Source organism: Kwoniella pini, chromosome 11 (assembly GCF_000512605.2).
Source record: "Kwoniella pini CBS 10737 chromosome 11, complete sequence".
NCBI lineage: Eukaryota > Fungi > Basidiomycota > Tremellomycetes > Tremellales > Cryptococcaceae > Kwoniella > Kwoniella pini.
The window spans coordinates 53,878-72,061 of NC_091726.1; the positions used below are offsets into that span (position 1 = coordinate 53,878).

The window sequence follows — 18,184 nt, forward strand, 5'->3', positions numbered from 1 at the left end:
AGTGCCACGAGTAGCTCCCACGATGGCTTTAGTTGACATAGGAGGATGACCGAAAGTAGGAGATCAAGAACTCTGCGTGCTGTATATGACCGGTAATCCTGTCATAACACGAGAGCACCGTGTGCATCGCGTGGTATTGCAAATCAGGTGATCATTGATTGGGTGATGACGTAATGATCTGCTGATAATACTGCGACAAACACGTTGGAGCACGTAAGAGTAATTGAGCAATTGATGAAGATCATTAACTTACGTTAACCCATATCCTTCCATTCCTCTTTACTAGTATTCTTTACTTTGATACGGATACGGATACTCATTCCCCTAACACGTTATTAGACAGAGTACAGCACGACCTTGACGAGCAAGTGAAAACTCAATATACTCGATGAGTATCGGATCCACACAGCAATCAAAATACGCACAAGGCATCGAATAAATCACCATGACAACCAACTCAACCGTGTCATCTCAACCCATACCTAATAACGGGTTGACCTCATCTTCGTCCACTTCTGCCGAAGCAATGCCATCTGCAGCAGGACTCACTACCGAAGAAGTAGGACACGATTCCTTGGCAACATTGGAAGAAACCCGAAATAGTACAATCTCTCCACTTATTGATCCACGCAAGTTGAATAATCAGCCTGCACCATTACCTTCTCCACCACTTTCTTCCCCTAATCACACTGAAGCAAATACATCTTCTGCTCAACAACCTTTGAGATCACCCAACACAGAATCTACCTTAGATTCAGTCTATTTGAACGATGGTATACCAAATGAACCTTCGTCTCACCCTACTATAGCTGAAACCGGTGTTTTATCTCAATCACCTTCCGATGGTCCGGGTCCAAAACAAGGTCAATTAAAAAGAGCTGAAAGACCGACTGGAGATGGAATCATAAAACTTGGTAGTCTTGGTGGAGAAGGACTGGTCAATAAGCCAGCAACTGAAAGTCCGAAAGAGTAGTAGGAGAGTAGGGTTAGAAGGAATCACTGGAAGGTCAAGGTAGAAAACAACGATGTCGGGGTCTGGTTGGGAGGCAGACTGATTGAGATGTGACAGCTCACTAGTCTTTTCTGATGAACGATGGAAGAGGTGGGTCGTGTGAAAGACCAATATATCACTGGTCACATCCTATACCTTAAGATCTGTCTGTGCATAGTCATCCGCGAGATCATCGCATGTAAATATATCATGTATCCAATCTGTGCAAGCGGATTCAACTCAGTCCGTGCTCATGAGCCTCTGAAATCAGCAGACTGAAAGTAGTGATACATTTAACATTTTGCAGGGTATATTCCCGATAAAGCCTTTACAACATACTCTATATTCATTGATACTAATTTACATCCCCCTTTTACCTTCTTCCCAGACCATCTTGATTCTAGGGAATCTCAGACTTTTCTTGCCCGCACCATTAGCCTTCTTATCACGTTCCATCGAATCTGATTCGCCAAAATACTCTACCGTAATATATTTACCAATAATTTGTTCTGGGTATTTAGCATATCTCATTCGTTGATCAGCTGTGAATCCTGATCCTACAGATACTGAATGACCATCATGATTTATCCATACGTTTGCCAATGCATTGTGTTCACCAAAAACTCCATTCACGGCCAGACGCATTGGTGAGATATCAAGGCTTTCTACTTTGTATTCTGCGTCTTGCCATTTCTTGAATTTACGTATATCGGGGCTAATTGCGAGACCAAGATTTCAGTATGAGCTCGAGACCAAATGGCTTTGAAGACAGGGAAGCGTGGCAAGGGTCGGTTTTGACTCCACAACTTACGACCTTTTCCCTTTATATCCTTCATCTTTCCTCAAGATAATTCCTTCCCACCCCTCCCGTGCAGCTCGATCAACCATGACTTCCACATCTGCCACTCCGGCAACTTTAATCTGTTTCAAGTCCTTGAACATCTTCTCCTTTACACCCTTTTCATCTAAACAATCACTCAACCATGCACCCACGAATTTGATATCCCTCAATCTCGCGCCGAATTTCTTTCCTAATCCTTCATGACCCTGCAAGGATGTTTTGGCGTTCAATTCAGAATACGAAAGTACGTCAAATAAGAAGTAACTTGGATGATTGATTGTATCTGATCGTCTCATTTGAGATACAGTGGAAGAGAAATCTTCGACAAATGGATCATTGGCTATCCACATTGAATCAGCTACGCTCCCATCATCTCTTGCTTGAGAAGTGGCCAGCTCTTCCGATGTCTTCGGTCTCATAACGCAGACTTCTCCATCAAGAATCAGCCTTTTCACGACGCCATCGGGTCTTTCTTCCACTAAGAGCGGATCAACATCTAGCCACTTGCGTAAGACAGGTAATTTCGATAGAGGTTGAAGTTGTTCTTCTAATTTGGACAACGAGTTGAACGGCTTCCCTGTCCGAGAGACAAAATGTACGGATACTAATTCCATCGCTTCCGATGAGTTTGTCGGTACCAGAAAGTCTAAGAAAGTCAAACACCTAACTCCATCTAATTTCCTTGAGGCGTACCATACAGATCCATCCTTGAACAGGGATTCGAACGGCGGTTCGAGGGATTTACCAAGGGCAACTTCGAATTTATCTAATTTGGCGGTCTTCGGATGTATGGGAGTCTTACCTCTGCTCGAGATAAGGGTGGTATGGTTGTCGAACGAACTAGTAGAACTTTTGGAAGGGCTGATTGGAGAGGCGGATGAGCTTGGGTTCAGCCGTGCCATTGGTTTGGCCGCATTCGAAAGCAATACTGGTTCGAAAACAGGAGCGTCGACCTCATCCTCCCTCTGCCATTTTACTTCCTTGAGTGTATTAGCCCCAAAACCAGCTAACAAGTTCCTATCCAATAGTTTTCCAAAGATATCCATCAACTTCTGATCTTTAGATATATGATGCATTACCAAAAAGGTGTAAGTTAACTCTTTTGCGTTGTTACCTGTAATCCTCCGAGATGAAAGGAGGTCGAACAGGTCTAAGAGATGCCAGGGTACCATCGTTCCGTCTGAGATATCTCCGTCTGTCTTGATCCATTTCTTCAGATTGGGGTATGTCAGATTGTTTCGGAGAGTAGGGTTGTATATACTGGAAGAAGGAAGAGGGTATTAGCAACGAACCTGGGTTGAGCCTTCAACGGGTGCTGTTTCTTGTATGGCTGACTTACTACTCCAGCAATTCTTTCAAGTCAGGATACTCTCCTATGATTCGAGTTTTACCGGTTCTACTATTTTCTGCCGCTACTCGATCTTGCAATTCTGCTACCCTGCTAAGATGTTTAGACAAGTAAGAGTAGTCGGGGAAAATCGTTAGTTTCTCGTCTTCTACGGTTATTGCAGCATGACCGAACCCCTTTTGCTGAGCTATTATCGAGTTGACCCATGCTTTTGGATATGCTGTAGCGGCCGGAGGGGAGGAAGTTGCAGTTGATAATGGCCTGAAGATACTCTTGAAGCCGAAGAGTGAACGTGATCGCACTGCTGGTCGAAGTAGTGTTGTAATTCGCAACATCCTTTGCAGATTGAACGAGTAGTGTTATGGCGTCAAGGCATTGCAAGAAGTACAAGCGAGTTCGTCCCTAGCCATCCTGCTTTATATGCGATTCGCGATCCCCAAGGGAAACTGGCTTGATGCGTTTCAGCTTCATCTTTTGAAAGAACGGTTTGTTATTGTTTTCAAGATGGGCAAGTGAAGTGCGGAGACTCCACTTAATTAGTCACGTGCAAAAGGCGTAGTATGACATGGTATTGGCTTTTGATTTCAATAGCCAAGTCATCCAAGCTCTCGAAGTATGACATTTGCATACGATGGCTACTCCTTAGACCTAAAACAAATGAATGAACGAAGAAAGACGTTAAAAGATATCCCAGTGTCCGGTAAATTTCACGTTGTTCAGACATTTCGACACTCAGCAGCTCCATACATCATTTGTTGGCCCCTGATCGACTCTCGTAGCGGTCGCGTTGGAATGACTGGGATGGCCAGATATACTCGAGTCCCTTCGATTGCAGCAAGCTTCTGTCTTCCGCGATTCTTCAGTACCCCACATATGCAATAAATCTCCCTAGCACAGGAATGGTATCTGACTCATTCCGGATTTCGGAGCATGGCTATACAATAAAAGCCGCATCTTCTCATCATTGTCACCTGGAGCAGCAAAGAACAGTATTTCGTCCGGTGCATCATTTTCTAAGAAGGAAGAAATTAAGCAGCCCTTCTTCTCGGCAAGATGTACTGAAGGGATAGATTGCGCTTTTACGGTTTATTTGTATGGATCCTGCCATTTCCTGAATGACGGATAGTATAGTCAAGCCGAATCAGCAGAACTAAGAGGAGCATAGGAAATGCATGTCTTCACTCATTCTTGAACTCTATAGGTGTATCTAATCCGACTCTCCTTGCCGTTGCTTTTATCCTTTCCTCTTCTGACATTCCGTGTATTGGGTTATAACGTTTAAGCAATTCCTATATGGACAAGATCGATTAGTATTAGCGCGGTGATAAACGATACAAGTTATTTTGAGAAGGCTTACAGCATGTATTCTCGTTGATCTCAAGAAGTCCCTAGTCTCCAACAACGTACGAGATAGTATCTCTTTATCTGATGTACTAGCTACCAGTGTTCGGACATGTTGAGATACGACTGGACTTCGTGTGGATCGAGGTGATTTGGACTACAACGAAGTCGGAATATCTGTCAGATTGGATCGGGCACGAGAGATTTGTAGCATGATGCTGTACTCACCGATAGACGTATTTCTCGAAGCACCGATCGGTACAAGTGTGTTATAGGGGTAGAAGACATAATTCGGCAATTTGAACGTTTGATCGGATATTTTATGGACTATATAGCTTCACCTCGTCGGTAGAATCTGGTGGTAAGATGGGTGCGTGAGGTTTTGTCAGTAAATTGATAGTATGTTTCAGCTCCTAAAGCAAGGTGAGGCAAACGAACGTATGCAGGTAATAATAGATCTTTTTGACTTTTCGGCTCGAAAGGCGAGAACGGGACCAAATTTCACAAAAAGGAGCCCCACTTTTATCGCATGGTGTCTTTTTGGGAACCAAGCAAAAAAACTGATACTTTTTCTTATCTCCTCTATCTTCTCAATATAGCGACCCATCATATCATCCATATCTAATCCTAATCATCGTTCTCGTTCTGGCGTAAGAACCAAAGCTCAATCAAGATGTCTCATATTCTAACAGATGTCGAAATGTGAGCTCCTGCGCAGGTCAAAGCTAATGATGTCAGACAGCTAATAAGGATCCACTATCAGGCTCAGATTGAGTTATAACGATATACATACAGCCATACAAAATGCTGCACCAAAGATCAAAGAGGAGTTCGGTGAGCAGCTCTCTTGAAGCTGAGGTCTCTGATCTGTGTCTTCTGCCGCTGAACACATCGTTTGTCGCATATTCCCCTTAATCCCATATGAATATCCTCATTTGGCATACGACTATACCTTTTTCTCGGCGATTTTGGGATTCTACCGGCATAAAGCTCCCACGCTATTCATTGCTATTGGAGGAGGTGGTTTCATTCCTGCTCGTATATTGAGAACTCAATTGAAAGCTGAGAAAGATGGGAAGAAGAGAAACATTCCTATTCAAGCTGTTGGGTTGGTTTTATATGAGGATATGGGAGGTGTAAGTGAGATTTTCTATTTTGTGCAAATAATCCATCATTGTATAGTCATTGGGACAATTTTGGCTGAATTATGATATTCAAAAGGTCGAGGAAAAAGTAGGAACCGAGGTAGTCAGAACACAATGGCTTGATTTCTCGACTGTAAGTTATACCTTCATCGTCCCCGCTTCATGGATGTTTGGTCTGTCCCACCAAACCCCCATGCCTATATCTATTCATGTTTGAAGTATAGAACTGACCCCTGCCTTGAACTACAGCTCGGTCAAAATTTCTCACACGGCGGATTGCTTGGTCGACATATATTGGTGGTAGACGAAGTTGACGATACTCGAACTACCCTCACATATACTATCCGAGAATTACAGATTGACATCGAAAAACAACTTGCTTTGATAACGGATGAGACCGAGCGAGAAAGATTGAGGAAAGAAACTAAGTTGGGTATCTTTGTTGTTCACAACAAGTGAGTGCTTACAACGTCATATCATTGATCATCGCTCAATCACCTAGCCTGAGAAACAAGACTTCACTTGATATACATTGCGTTCTGCTGTCCTGCCCAAATTCAAACCGAGTGATTGATTCTGACAACTTGACTATTGTATAGACTCAAGCCAAAGGCCGCCGAACTTCCAGCAGACGTAGCTTACTTCTCCGCTGTCGATACACCAGACGTATGGCTTGCATACCCTTGGGAATGTGATGGCGATATCGACGCTCACGACTCTTTGAGAACGCACAACCCAAAGATTTAGGATGTCCACCGTTCATATGATTGATATATCTTACTCAGTCACTGCTTTCAAGCACCATAGATGTCCAATTTCGGATGTATTGCATATACAATGAAAGCTATAGCTTCTCAAAGATACAAGATATGTTACAATTGGGTATGAAGATAGTCTAATAAGTTACAATGACCTTTCTGAGCCAGAGAGAAGTAAGAATGTCAAGAGTATTCAGATAATCAGATATTTTGCTATTAAAACGCCTAAAGTTACTGAGAGCAGCATTACAGGTAGAATGAAATCTACAGATCTGGGATAAATTCTGAGCTTGACTTTGAAGGAAAATTCGGTAGCCGATACTCCTTTACTTTCGACTTTACCAACGTCGGTGTCCCCTCTCTGACAAGCAGGACAAGTGTCTTTGAGGTTCATGCTGGGCCTTTCGGTCTTGCGCTGCTGAACTTGCTCTACTGCCTCCGCGCTGGGAATCTTCGTGGGTAAGAGGTTTCTCGGAAGCGCTAGGTCCCGTTCGAGTCCTGGAGATGGGGGCGGGGATAACAATAGTGGTGAGGCGATTGAAGGTGCTGATTTCCAAATTGGCGGAGTACGCTGTGCCTCCTCTGAAGGCGGCGAATGTACCCGCGGAGTGTTCCTACAGCTGAGAGGTGGTGCCGGCGGAACTATGGGTGGCACCTCATCTGACATGGGTGGGCGAGCGATGCATCTTATATAAAAGACAGACTCTTTCTTCGACACAGCGTTTCTAAGAATGTTACTCCTCTTAAAATCGCCTTTCAGTAGCTATTCATCTCAGATAGATTGTCTATTTCATGCCACGACTTATGGGTTTACACCATCAAGCGAGAAGCCACACAATGCTGAAAATCTCACCCATCCATTGCTTCCATTGTGTTCCTGAAAGAACACCGCTTGATCTGGAAATGGCTTCTTCATCGCGTTGACAGGGACGAGATATGTCGTGATATCGTGTGTGAGTCCAATTCGCACATACACAGACTGCATATTTCGAAATCTAGAAGCTTGCAACATTATTCCGTCGAGTATTGTGCGTTTCCTTCAACACGCCCTTCGAGAAGCTCCTGCTTCAAAGGAACGCTATGCGAGTTATACTTGATTACAGATTTTTTACGAGATGTTTGCAACTGACAATTGATTCAATAGGTGATGCTCATGTCTTGTTGATGCTGACCGTATTTGCTCGACATGTACTCAAAAAAGCATCACGCTAAAACTCTGATTGTGAGGGGAACAGACCTAAAATTCCAAATGCATATAAAACATTGAGAACCTCATTCTACTATTCCTTTACGATGACACTTTTTGTGTGATCTCTACATCGCTTACACCAGATATAACCATCAAATTTCATTTTCCTCATTCTGCAAATTTCACATTCATAATGATGCTCACTTTGTAACTTTTCTGGCATAGGAGGTAATTGATATGTTTTTCCAGTGCTTGGTGACGTCCAAGTAAGATCCGAAGATTCACCGAAAGGTTTATGTAAAGGTTTTGAGATGTTTGAAGGATTATTCCATCCCCCAGTCCAGGTTTGAGGTAGAAGAGCTGGATCTTTGGGATACATGCTATATACTCCTCGATTAGGAATGACGATTGGCATACCTGTAGCTTGTGATTTACCGGTGTTTACTGAAGGCAGGGGGTTTTGGTGAATGTGTGAGAATGTTTCCGGATGATACCAGCCGTAACGAGGGAAAGTGTAAGGAGAAAAAGGATTTGAATGTTCATAAGGAATATCTAAAGGTGCAGGAGGTGGATTGTATGGTGTATACATCAAAGTTTGTAATCTTTTCCAATCTTCTGGATCCATCTTTGGATCGGGTAAAGGTCGACTTCCTCGGTGAGAAGTGTATTCGTATGAGTTATTCGTGGACTATATACATCACAAGATGGTGTTATCATTCCAATTAGCACTTGCAATATAGTAGTTTCTTTGTCACCCACCATTTTGAGCGTTGTTCTTAATAGAGATTATGAGAAAGAATAAGTAAAAGGTAGAAGCTTTGGTTGAAGGAACTATATATGCATTCAATTTCTGAGTGGAACGAGCCCGAGATGATGAACTCCGATAAAACGTCTAAAGGTTGTGTTTTCATTTTCATCTTTGCTTTTCGGATATCTAGCCCGGTGATCAATCATTTTAGCGGTGTGTTGCATTGACAGTATCGTGACTGCATACATTGAGATACACACAGACAAATTCCAAAGTACAACCGAGAATCGGTATAACAAGCCCACGATCCGATCGCCACTAGCGAAATCCAATTCGGAAACATCACTACGGTCCTCTTACTGCTTCTGTACGAGTTACTACTCTACATCTAATGCAAAATTCGTCTCTCCTGAATGTCCTTCTAGTACTACATCTATTAACGCATTCGAAATGATAATATTCAGGCTGTTGTGAAGCGAAACGATGTTCAGTGAATATGACTCGGGATTCAGGATCATTCGAAATTTGTTGTGGAATATTTGAGTTCATCCGATGATTAGGACTGATAGGTGTAGGTGGTGGTCTAGGTGATTGGTATTGCGTATAAGCTGCGGGTTGATACCCTTCGTAATGATGATGATGAGGTTGATGATGAGAACCGATACTTTGATGATACCCATCAGTAAGTTGCCAAGGCCCAGGCTGAGGTGTTATTTGTGGATAAATTTGATTATATCTTGCGAGTTGGTCATTTGCTATTGGGATAGGTCTAGGATTAGGTGATTGGAGTTGACTGGACTGAGCAGTTTGTGCAGACGAATAGATGAAATCTGGAGGTGCGGAATTACCCTTTCTCGCTTTATTATTCCCTTTAAGCTTGTCGAACATCCCTGCAGATTGATCAGTTAAAAAGTATCAAGTCAACTTGCTTCGATGATACAGCTACAAGAGGAATATGAGAGATAGTTGAGTTCTTTTATAACAATGGACGATCTTATGCAATCAGACTCTCGCTTATCATCTGACCTTTGAGTATGCAACGCTTCTGGTTTATATGAAGTATCACATCGTCATCGGGCAGCTCAAAATGCGCTTACATCTAATTCTTAGATTGATTCGAAGATTAGAAAGATATACAACAAAGCCCATCAGTGGAGAACTTCTGACCCCCTTACATCATTTCTCGATGACGAGTCCGTATGCACGAATCCGAAAGCCGATCGGTGAGAAGTATATTGGAACATACAATCAAAATTACATTGCTATTGATGGAATCCTGATCTAGAATGTCGAAAGAACACGATTTGTGTGTATTTCCACATCTTACCTATTCTCATCAAGGATCATACAAGCGAGGTCACATAAATAGTGCGTGAAGGTATTTAACATTCTTTACAAACCCATTGTAAACTTTTACCTAATTGATTATTCTTATTATCAAATTCATTGTTCTCATGGTTCAACTGATAAATTTGATTGTAGAATTTCTTAATTTCGATATTTAGATCAACTTCTTTCAAAATCATTTCATTTCTTAAAAATTCTTTACCACAATGAAAACACCATTCAAAATTAATTTCATCAATTACTCTTTTTTCACTTTTATTTAAAAAATTGGTTGAATTACTTTGACTTTCTTTTGTTGAAGATGAAGAAGAATTAATTAAACTTTTCAAAAAAGATGGATTTAATGCTTTTAATTGAGTTTCAAATGAAATTGAATTTAAAGAGGGTCGGATTGTATTTTCACTGTAACTAAAACTTGGTTTTAATGTTGAATTACCTATTGAATTTGTTAAACTTTTCAAATCTTTTAATGAATTTGGAATACTTCCTTCTCCCAAATTGAGTGTTTGAGATGATGATAAAAGTTTGATTTTTCTTGATTCAGATGGTGTATGAGGTGATATTTTTATTAATGGAATAGGTAGATTTAATGTAGGGATATTTGGAGTTGAAGGCATTTGAATGTCGAGTGGATAAGGATATTTGGATGATTTTATATTTGGTGAAGGACATTCAAGCTCTTCTTCCTCTACGTTTTGAGGATGATATTTGATTTGATGGTCTTCCCGGATATTATGCTTCATGATAAGATCTGGAAAAACGATGAAATGGTTTCTATAGATATGCTTAGTAATGTTTTATACTCGATTTATGATGAGGATATCAGCAACCATCAATAGTCAATGGTCATCCAGTACTGATGTACGCGCAGGAATATTGGAACAGTATGAATGAGCGAGATCACGCCTTACCTTTGTGCAGTGGAGTCAAGTTAGAAAGGACGAAATCAGTAAAGCATTTTCACATTCCTGTCATTGAAAGGATCGTCATCACACAAATGAAGAGACAAGATGAGCTCAGGAAAATCGTCATTTCATTATATATCGTATAGTCAACTGCGATTCGAGTGTAAAAAACGCCTTAATCTCGTTCCTTCTTCATGGCTACTAGACCCCTACTCTCCTTCATGAGCCGTTTTCTTCGTTCTGTTTCAACTTCTCCAGGCGTTTGACCCCCATTGATGTAAAGCTCTTCTAGTAACCGATCAATATCGGGAGTGACGAGGTAATTCTTATGAATTTCACCTAATACTTGGGCAGTTTTCTTCTTCGGTTCAAGGTGGACTAGGTGTTGGATGAAAGTAGTAGGCAGACCAGGTGTAACCTTTCATGCTATATATCAGTATAACGACCATATACAGGTCCACTGTAAGAACAAAGGTCGCAAAACTTTTGATGCTCACATTCATGACAATATCCTTACCCATGACGATCTTAACTTTGCCACTCTTCATAACGACCATCGTACCTACCCTGCCCTCTGGTACGGGCTCAGGACCTTTCTTAGATTGAGCGGCACGTAATTGAGCAGCAGAGGGTTTAACATCAGGTTTCATATCTGGTTTGACGTCTTTCTGCTGAGCTGCGTTGGTTGCGCCGTTTACATGGGCGGTAACGTCAGGTTTGATATCATTTTGGGTAAGATCCACGGTAGTCGATGGGAGAAATTTGGGAAACAAGTGCGGAAATTGGAAGATGAAAAGTTTTTCCTCGGGATTGTCCTGGAACCTCAAATCAGCTTGACCATTGACTTACAGAATAGCTCCACTAAGCCGCAGAACGCAATGGCGGCCAAAATCTGGGATGAATATGATGAATGAGAAGCGACAGGTCCTACACTTACATATCCTTCGGATTGCACGAAATCACCTTCCATGTCCTCCTCCTCTTCTTCTTCCTCACTCTCACTAAGATCGACCATCTGAGCTTCATTCACTTCCTCGTCCTCGTCTTCGTCAAGTGGTGTATCGTTGCCACCTGTTTGAGCAAAATTTCTGACCCTGCGACCTTGATCGTCCCTGTCTTGAAGCTCATCATCTGATAACATTGTATCATCTTCTCTAAGTGGGGTGGCCCGTTTCTCGGGGGATATAGGTTCATCTTTCACCCTAGGTCCAACATCCACATCCATTGTTGGCTCAGCTTCCGCAGGTTTCGATTTAGATTTCTTCTTTGATCGTTTATCCTGTTTATCATCTTTCCCTTGAGCTTTCTTATCTTGGTTCAACCGCCTATCCCGAAATAGGGACGTTGGAGCAGATTCTGACATTGTAGATACTAAATCGATATCGATCGGTCGTCCTGACGAACCACCTTCTACGTCAGAATGATCTGAATAGACTTCAGCATCTTGTTCATCATATCCTCTGGTCGTGGGTGCTGCAGCAGCTGCGAAACGTCGAGAAGATGAAGCTATAAAAGCATGTAAAAATATGAGCCTGAAATTCCTTGACTCATCTGTGAGACGGTCATGCGATTCAGATGACTTACCCGCAGCTACAGGTCGAGGACCACCAAAAACACCAGCAGCAATGGAAGTTGAAGGTGCATTTCCTCTTCCTCGCCCTCGACCTGGTCCACCTCTTCCTCTAGGAGCGCCGCGTGCTGCACCTCCTCGAGCAGTAGGTTGCGATGCAGAAGGCAGCGACGAGATATCCTAAGTAAGTCGGTAAGCTTAGGTTCGCCTGTGCGGGGCTGAACGGAAAGCTTACAGGTTTAACATCGACTTCTCTGTGATAATCGAAGTGTGTCAGGTATCCGATGATCCAAGCTCAGATATACACGTTGATGAAGAGTACTTACTGTTTCACTGTTCTCCTGATTGGAACCTTTGGCTTAAATTTCATTCTTTGTACACCACCAGGCGGCACACTACCTTCACCTCGAGCAGTAGGAGCAGGAGTTGATCTAGCGGATATTGAGCCTGTACCTGTACCGGATTGGGATGAAGACACAGTTGACATAGGTATAGAAGTTACGTTTGATGGAAGAGGCTGATTGGAAGTTAATTGAGATTGTGACGGTTGACCTTGTTGTTGAGCTGCCGCTATCAGAGAGGGTTTACCCCTTGTTGGAACTGACATCTTGTCGTTGTTTGTCATGCGTCAACAAGCAAGATATTCTAATGATTGATTATAAGATGAAGTATCGGATTAACGGTGGTGATTTTCAGTGCTTAGGGCAATAGTCGAATGTTGTTCGAACCAAAATAACAGGTCACGTGAGAATAACATTGGGTTGATTAGGATCTATTTCTAATAGTTTTAAACTTGAATCGTAATGACAATTAAAAGTATGCTAAGTTGGAGGGTGGTTTGTGCCTTGATCTCTGATATTACGATAATGGCCGAATTGATGACGGTGCTTCTCTTTTTCGTTGCTTAATCTTGCCACCATATATTATTCTCATGCAACATCATTTAAACAATATATCTAGCAAGGATAGATCATACAATTTGGATATTCACTACCTGTAGGACCGGTGTTTACAGCAATACCCGAAAACAGTATTATCCTTCAATAAACTACAAGGATCATCATCCTTGATCAACATGCCTACCGAGTTACCTTACGCAGCTGAAGCAGAGTCTTCACTTGGATATGAGGAGTTACAAGTGAGCTTCTAGATCACTAGAACGTGTCAAACTTAGAGAAAGCGAAAGCTTACGCCCTAATCACACAGGTCTTGCGAACACAGTATTATAAAGAGATAGAGCAAGGACACGTAACGACGCAGAGTAAATTCAATTATGGTGAGTATCGTCGTTATCCCGCTTGGATCTGTTTCTGTCATAGAACTTCATGGACATCCGCTGGTATTCGATACAAGGAGGAATGAATCGTGAAGCTCCCGCTTTGCCACAGCAAAGATAATCGGAAGACATTTTCGCATGAAGTACAACTAATACGATTACTGTAACAGGTTGGGGTTTAGTTAAATCGAATACCGCAGAATTACAGACTGAAGGAGTTAAACTACTACAAGGTGAGTTGAGCAGGTTTGTATCTGCGCTCGCTGTCGCAACAGCATGTCAACCTGAGTAGTCCGTCCGACTGATGCTTGCCTGATGTCACCAATATTCAGAAATATACTCCGCCTCGCCTGCTCATCGAAGGGAATGTACATACTACATAGCCGTAGGATATTACAAGCTAAAGAATTATGCCTATGCTAAGAAGTTCAATGGTGAGTGTTGAAGTGAAGATTCGTTATTCTCTTGTAACTGCTTAAGTCATGCGAAAGGAAATATCTTACATTGAGCATCAACTAATGATTGTTTGATTATAAATTTTGTAGACCTCTTACTATCAGTTGAACCTGAAAACATGCAAGCGCAATCATTACGAACACTGATAGATCAAGCAGTACAAAGAGATGGATATATAGGTGAGTCTCGCAGTCAATGATACCATAAGGTCAACCGGCGGCTATTCTTCTCGAATTAACCGAGGTTCTTCCTTGGTAAATCAGGCTAAAAGGTGTATCTGTGCTGATGTGGTATATCTGTATAGGTATGGGTCTTATTGCTGGTGCTGCAGCAGTGACTGGGTTGATAGTTGCAGGACTAGTGAAGAGATCTAGAAGATAGAATTTGTTGAGGGGAGATAGGCAGTTGACGGTCTTCCGAGCTGGTGTATCATATTTATAACACATAGTCTTTACATGAATTTGCTGTTTGTTTCACTTGGGACATTGGTAACAAATACATACATACCTTTTGCATCGTGATCCAATAATAAGATCATAATATATATATATATATATATATATACATGTATTCGATATGATGATTTAAATTCAAATGCCGTACTTTTGTATATGTATATAGAATAATGATGAACCCACGTGATTAAGTGAAATAATATTAATAAAATGATACCGGCCGAAGAAATCCTACGATACGTATCAGAAATAAATGTCACTTTTAACATTTAACATCGGCATCAAGAAAAAAATACAACCACTCACTGATATAACAAATACAAAAGGACTTGGTTGTATCCATCTTATCAGAACCAGCTCTGACTGTCTGACAACTGAACACTTCCAGCAGAATCATCGATACACCTCGATTCACGGGTCAAGTTAAAGTGAGTGGATAATATTTCTGTTGTCGTCCAGAATTGTCTTCTTCTGCGAGTCGGGGCAGACGTCAGCAGTCATCATGTCAGTGTCAGGAGAATCAGGACCGAATAGGATCTCCTTGTTCAGTGGATCGTTCATCTCAAGACGCTAGACGACGGGCTCGAGCTGGAATACACATACTCTGTTGTGCAAGGATCGTCTCAATCGCCGGATTGAGCGGTATGCTGATTTTGATCTTTTTATTCAAAGATTACATTTAAAACAAGTCTGATACGTTAACGTCTTAGCTACCAATATAAATACATCAAAAGCATCATTGAAGACAAATCACATTGATTTTGATCTGCGTGCCATCGGACTCAAGATATATCTTCGTTACACTTTTCCAACATGTCATCCTCCACTTCGTCCTCTAGCTCATCGACCACGCAATTCCACATACATCCTCACTCTGCTCATTTGACCGGTTCGGTACCGCCCATCCAACCAGCAGGCGAATCATCTGTAGCATTGGAAGAGGAGGAAGAGCACGATTATGAAAGTTTACCGGTTGGTAGTGGTTGGGCAGTGAATATGGCTGCGGGAGCTATGGTAAGTCTACCTACCTTTTAGGTTTTTGCGTCAAGTGATCTCCTCATGACATTCTAGCTTTGTTTTGAGCATTAATCTAATATCATTGTGTCTTGATAGGCCGGTATTTCCGAACATGCAGCTATTTTCCCTGTAGACTCGATCAAGGTGAGTTTGATATTTTTTTGTGAATTTTGCCACGACTTTCTTAGTATACTCATGCTCTTTAATATACGGTAGACTCGAATGCAAGTCTTGCCAGCACTCAATCCTATCCTCTCACCACTAGGCGCATCTTCTGCCACCGCTAGCGCTTCCTCATCGGCAGCAGCGACAGCAACAGCAGGTGTCCGACCTTCTCCACCACAACTCAATACTATAATGCAACATGTCCGTTCAATATCCACCACAGAAGGTTTGAGATCATTATGGAGAGGTGTAGCATCCGTTATACTCGGCGCTGGACCTGCGCATGCAGCTCATTTTGGAATGTACGAGTTTATTAGAGAGATCAGTGGAGGAAGAGGGGAAGGTTGGTCAGGTGTGGCTGGAACTGCTCTTGCAGGAGCTGCAGCTACGATTTCGAGCGATGCTTTGATGAATCCTTTTGATGGTGAGTTTGACTTACCAACGCAAACCTACTCTGAATATTACCTTTAACTCGGTGTGAAGATCCCACCTTATCTATCTCGACGTTTGGGTTATTTCCGTTCTATTACTTGTGCGTTATTCGTAGCTGATTTTTGCGGAATGGGATATAGTCATCAAGCAAAGAATGCAAATTCGAAACTCACCTCATCGAACTGTCTTATCTTGCGCGAAAACTGTATACGCTCGAGAAGGATTAGCAGCATTTTACGTATCATACCCTACCACCTTGACTATGAGTGTACCTTTCACCGCGGTACAATTTACAGCATACGAAAGTTTGAAAACTTTGTTAAATCCTGATGGAAGCTATAGTCCAATAACCCATTGTACGGCTGGTGGTATCGCTGGTGGATTGGCTGCAGCTGTAACAACTCCACTTGATGTGGCTAAGGTGAGCATTTGAACTTGTTATTGTTGAAAGATCAAAATAAGATGGAAAGGAGAATGATTGAAATGTAGAACATTGCTAATTTACTTCTCCTTGTTAGACCCTTCTTCAAACTCGAGGATCCAATTCTGATCCCCGTATAAGAGCTGCGAGATCTATGGGAGAAGCATTACGGATAATTAAAGATAGAGACGGTTGGAGAGGTTTAAGAAGAGGAATGTTACCTAGAGTATTAACTGTTGCGCCAAGTACAGCGATAAGTTGGATGAGTTATGAATTCTTTAGTGAGTTATCGATTTCTTCTAGTGTCATATGAGCCATCCTAGGTTGTCATACAGGTAGAAAGATGAAATTATTTTTGCTAATGCATCTGCTCTGTTCATAGAGGTTCTAATAAGGCAAAATGGTCATTTACCAGAATCGGGTCAAGCGGCATAGATAATGAAGATAAAGAGGAAAGGGGGGGAAAAAGGCATCAATCGCATTTAAATGTATATATAGATGATATTTAAGAAAAATTGGAGTACAATCGCCCGAGTTTAGCGGAATTGAAATATGGTAGAGCGTGGATGCAATGTTGCTATGATTCGGAAATAAAATTGGTTGAGGAGTAGTATATTTTGTGAATTGTAAGACAAGTAAATAGGAGAGAGGAAAGAGAGAATTATCATCGAGGGTCATCAAAATACAATGTAATTGTAATTTCCCTTCATTCATTATTTGTTCATTTTTTGGCATACTCGTATCGTCTATATTGATAAATGAATGAAAATCTTGCATTGAATCCTTTTATTGAAAATCATTGACAAATACTCCACTTTCATCCAGACTATACAATTTGCGGACTCAAATCTATTCTGTTTTGCACCTTGTTATCGTTTTTTAATCTTGATCAAAGGATTTGCGTATATATTATATGCGTGAAGAAAATGATACCGCGAACTTTATTTCACAAAGTGATTTAAGTAATTCGTAAGGGGAAAAATGTATACTACGTAATTTGGTAATAACCTTAATTTTCTTCTATACGATGTACTGAAAACATCATAATCACTTGATGTTCTTAGGATAACATGCAGATTATTCTTCACCTACTTAATTCAAATACAGCGACTTGTACTCTGTCAAGACTTGACTTCTTACCTCCCAAACTCATACGGATCATCAAGCAAGCTTGTCCCCAAATATTCAACGACCAATAACTATACGATCTTTATCCTACAATCAGAGAATAAACATTACCTGGAACTTCACTAACAGTCATGTCAAATACTATGCTATATGCTTTACAGCCTGAAGATGCAGACAATACTTCTGATCAACAAATTTCCTTAAACTCATCTTATCAAAACAATACAGTAATTCAAAGTTCAATAACATATTATGTCCAATCCAATTTCCTTGTCACAATTACCAATACCAATAATCAAGTTGTCAATGATGGTTCTCAGTCGAATTGGATATTCATAGGAAATGATCAAGCTTATCAGGTTATTCAAGGGGTTACTTATTATTATGGTTGATGTCATCAAGCAAATACCTATGCTCAAGTTTCTCAAACAGAGCCTTGAGGTTTTTTTCTTTGGGTCACTTGATCAATCCTTTCACACAGTGTAAGATAGGGATGAGAGGTGATGGTCAGAAAATGGTGTGTCATGATAGGTTGTCACGAATATGAGAGGGCGTTATCTTAAGCAAAGAGAGATCTGAGCAGCATCGTAATTGGAACCTTTCAACCTTGTACAATCCCATGTATGTCGTCTTGAATGATAGATAACAGGA

At 41.4% G+C, this 18,184-nt stretch overlaps 10 protein-coding genes across 10 annotated transcripts; 4 read left to right on the forward strand and 6 right to left on the reverse strand.

Moving 5' to 3' along the window:
• Nucleotides 1-445: 445 nt before the first annotated feature.
• I206_107353 (uncharacterized protein) lies at nt 446-973 on the forward strand (the record flags this gene model as incomplete). The annotated part of the gene is made up of 1 exon (XM_019157399.1): nt 446-973. One exon carries the CDS (start codon nt 446-448, stop codon nt 971-973), a length of 528 nt encoding a protein of 175 aa, XP_019009039.1.
• Nucleotides 974-1,351: 378 nt separating this feature from the next.
• I206_107354 (uncharacterized protein) lies at nt 1,352-3,515 on the reverse strand (the record flags this gene model as incomplete). Its single annotated transcript, XM_019157400.1, has 3 exons — nt 1,352-1,706; nt 1,803-3,092; nt 3,172-3,515. 3 exons carry the CDS (start codon nt 3,513-3,515, stop codon nt 1,352-1,354), a joined length of 1,989 nt encoding a protein of 662 aa, XP_019009040.1.
• Nucleotides 3,516-4,358: 843 nt separating this feature from the next.
• On the reverse strand, nt 4,359-4,809 carry I206_107355 (uncharacterized protein; the record flags this gene model as incomplete). Its single annotated transcript, XM_019157401.1, has 3 exons — nt 4,359-4,469; nt 4,538-4,678; nt 4,750-4,809. The coding sequence occupies 3 exons, from the start codon at nt 4,807-4,809 to the stop codon at nt 4,359-4,361; spliced, it is 312 nt and encodes a 103-aa protein (XP_019009041.1).
• Nucleotides 4,810-5,194: 385 nt separating this feature from the next.
• I206_107356 (uncharacterized protein) lies at nt 5,195-6,413 on the forward strand (the record flags this gene model as incomplete). Its single annotated transcript, XM_019157402.1, has 6 exons — nt 5,195-5,223; nt 5,285-5,355; nt 5,512-5,657; nt 5,743-5,799; nt 5,916-6,121; nt 6,266-6,413. The coding sequence occupies 6 exons, from the start codon at nt 5,195-5,197 to the stop codon at nt 6,411-6,413; spliced, it is 657 nt and encodes a 218-aa protein (XP_019009042.1).
• Nucleotides 6,414-6,617: 204 nt separating this feature from the next.
• On the reverse strand, nt 6,618-8,238 carry I206_107357 (uncharacterized protein; the record flags this gene model as incomplete). The annotated part of the gene is made up of 2 exons (XM_019157403.2): nt 6,618-7,066; nt 7,818-8,238. The coding sequence occupies 2 exons, from the start codon at nt 8,236-8,238 to the stop codon at nt 6,618-6,620; spliced, it is 870 nt and encodes a 289-aa protein (XP_019009043.2).
• Nucleotides 8,239-8,706: 468 nt separating this feature from the next.
• On the reverse strand, nt 8,707-9,249 carry I206_107358 (uncharacterized protein; the record flags this gene model as incomplete). The annotated part of the gene is made up of 1 exon (XM_070203506.1): nt 8,707-9,249. The coding sequence occupies one exon, from the start codon at nt 9,247-9,249 to the stop codon at nt 8,707-8,709; it is 543 nt and encodes a 180-aa protein (XP_070059607.1).
• A 494-nt stretch (nt 9,250-9,743) lies between these two features.
• On the reverse strand, nt 9,744-10,451 carry I206_107359 (uncharacterized protein; the record flags this gene model as incomplete). The annotated part of the gene is made up of 1 exon (XM_019157404.1): nt 9,744-10,451. The coding sequence occupies one exon, from the start codon at nt 10,449-10,451 to the stop codon at nt 9,744-9,746; it is 708 nt and encodes a 235-aa protein (XP_019009044.1).
• A 337-nt stretch (nt 10,452-10,788) lies between these two features.
• Nucleotides 10,789-12,790, reverse strand: I206_107360 (uncharacterized protein; the record flags this gene model as incomplete). Its single annotated transcript, XM_019157405.1, has 6 exons — nt 10,789-11,031; nt 11,111-11,428; nt 11,551-12,119; nt 12,198-12,363; nt 12,419-12,437; nt 12,510-12,790. 6 exons carry the CDS (start codon nt 12,788-12,790, stop codon nt 10,789-10,791), a joined length of 1,596 nt encoding a protein of 531 aa, XP_019009045.1.
• Nucleotides 12,791-13,258: 468 nt separating this feature from the next.
• I206_107361 (mitochondria fission 1 protein) lies at nt 13,259-14,296 on the forward strand (the record flags this gene model as incomplete). Its single annotated transcript, XM_019157406.1, has 6 exons — nt 13,259-13,321; nt 13,390-13,459; nt 13,630-13,692; nt 13,792-13,893; nt 14,005-14,094; nt 14,220-14,296. The coding sequence occupies 6 exons, from the start codon at nt 13,259-13,261 to the stop codon at nt 14,294-14,296; spliced, it is 465 nt and encodes a 154-aa protein (XP_019009046.1).
• Nucleotides 14,297-15,183: 887 nt separating this feature from the next.
• Nucleotides 15,184-16,840, forward strand: I206_107362 (uncharacterized protein; the record flags this gene model as incomplete). The annotated part of the gene is made up of 6 exons (XM_070203507.1): nt 15,184-15,384; nt 15,484-15,531; nt 15,604-15,976; nt 16,125-16,405; nt 16,503-16,686; nt 16,788-16,840. 6 exons carry the CDS (start codon nt 15,184-15,186, stop codon nt 16,838-16,840), a joined length of 1,140 nt encoding a protein of 379 aa, XP_070059608.1.
• Nucleotides 16,841-18,184: the final 1,344 nt, after the last annotated feature.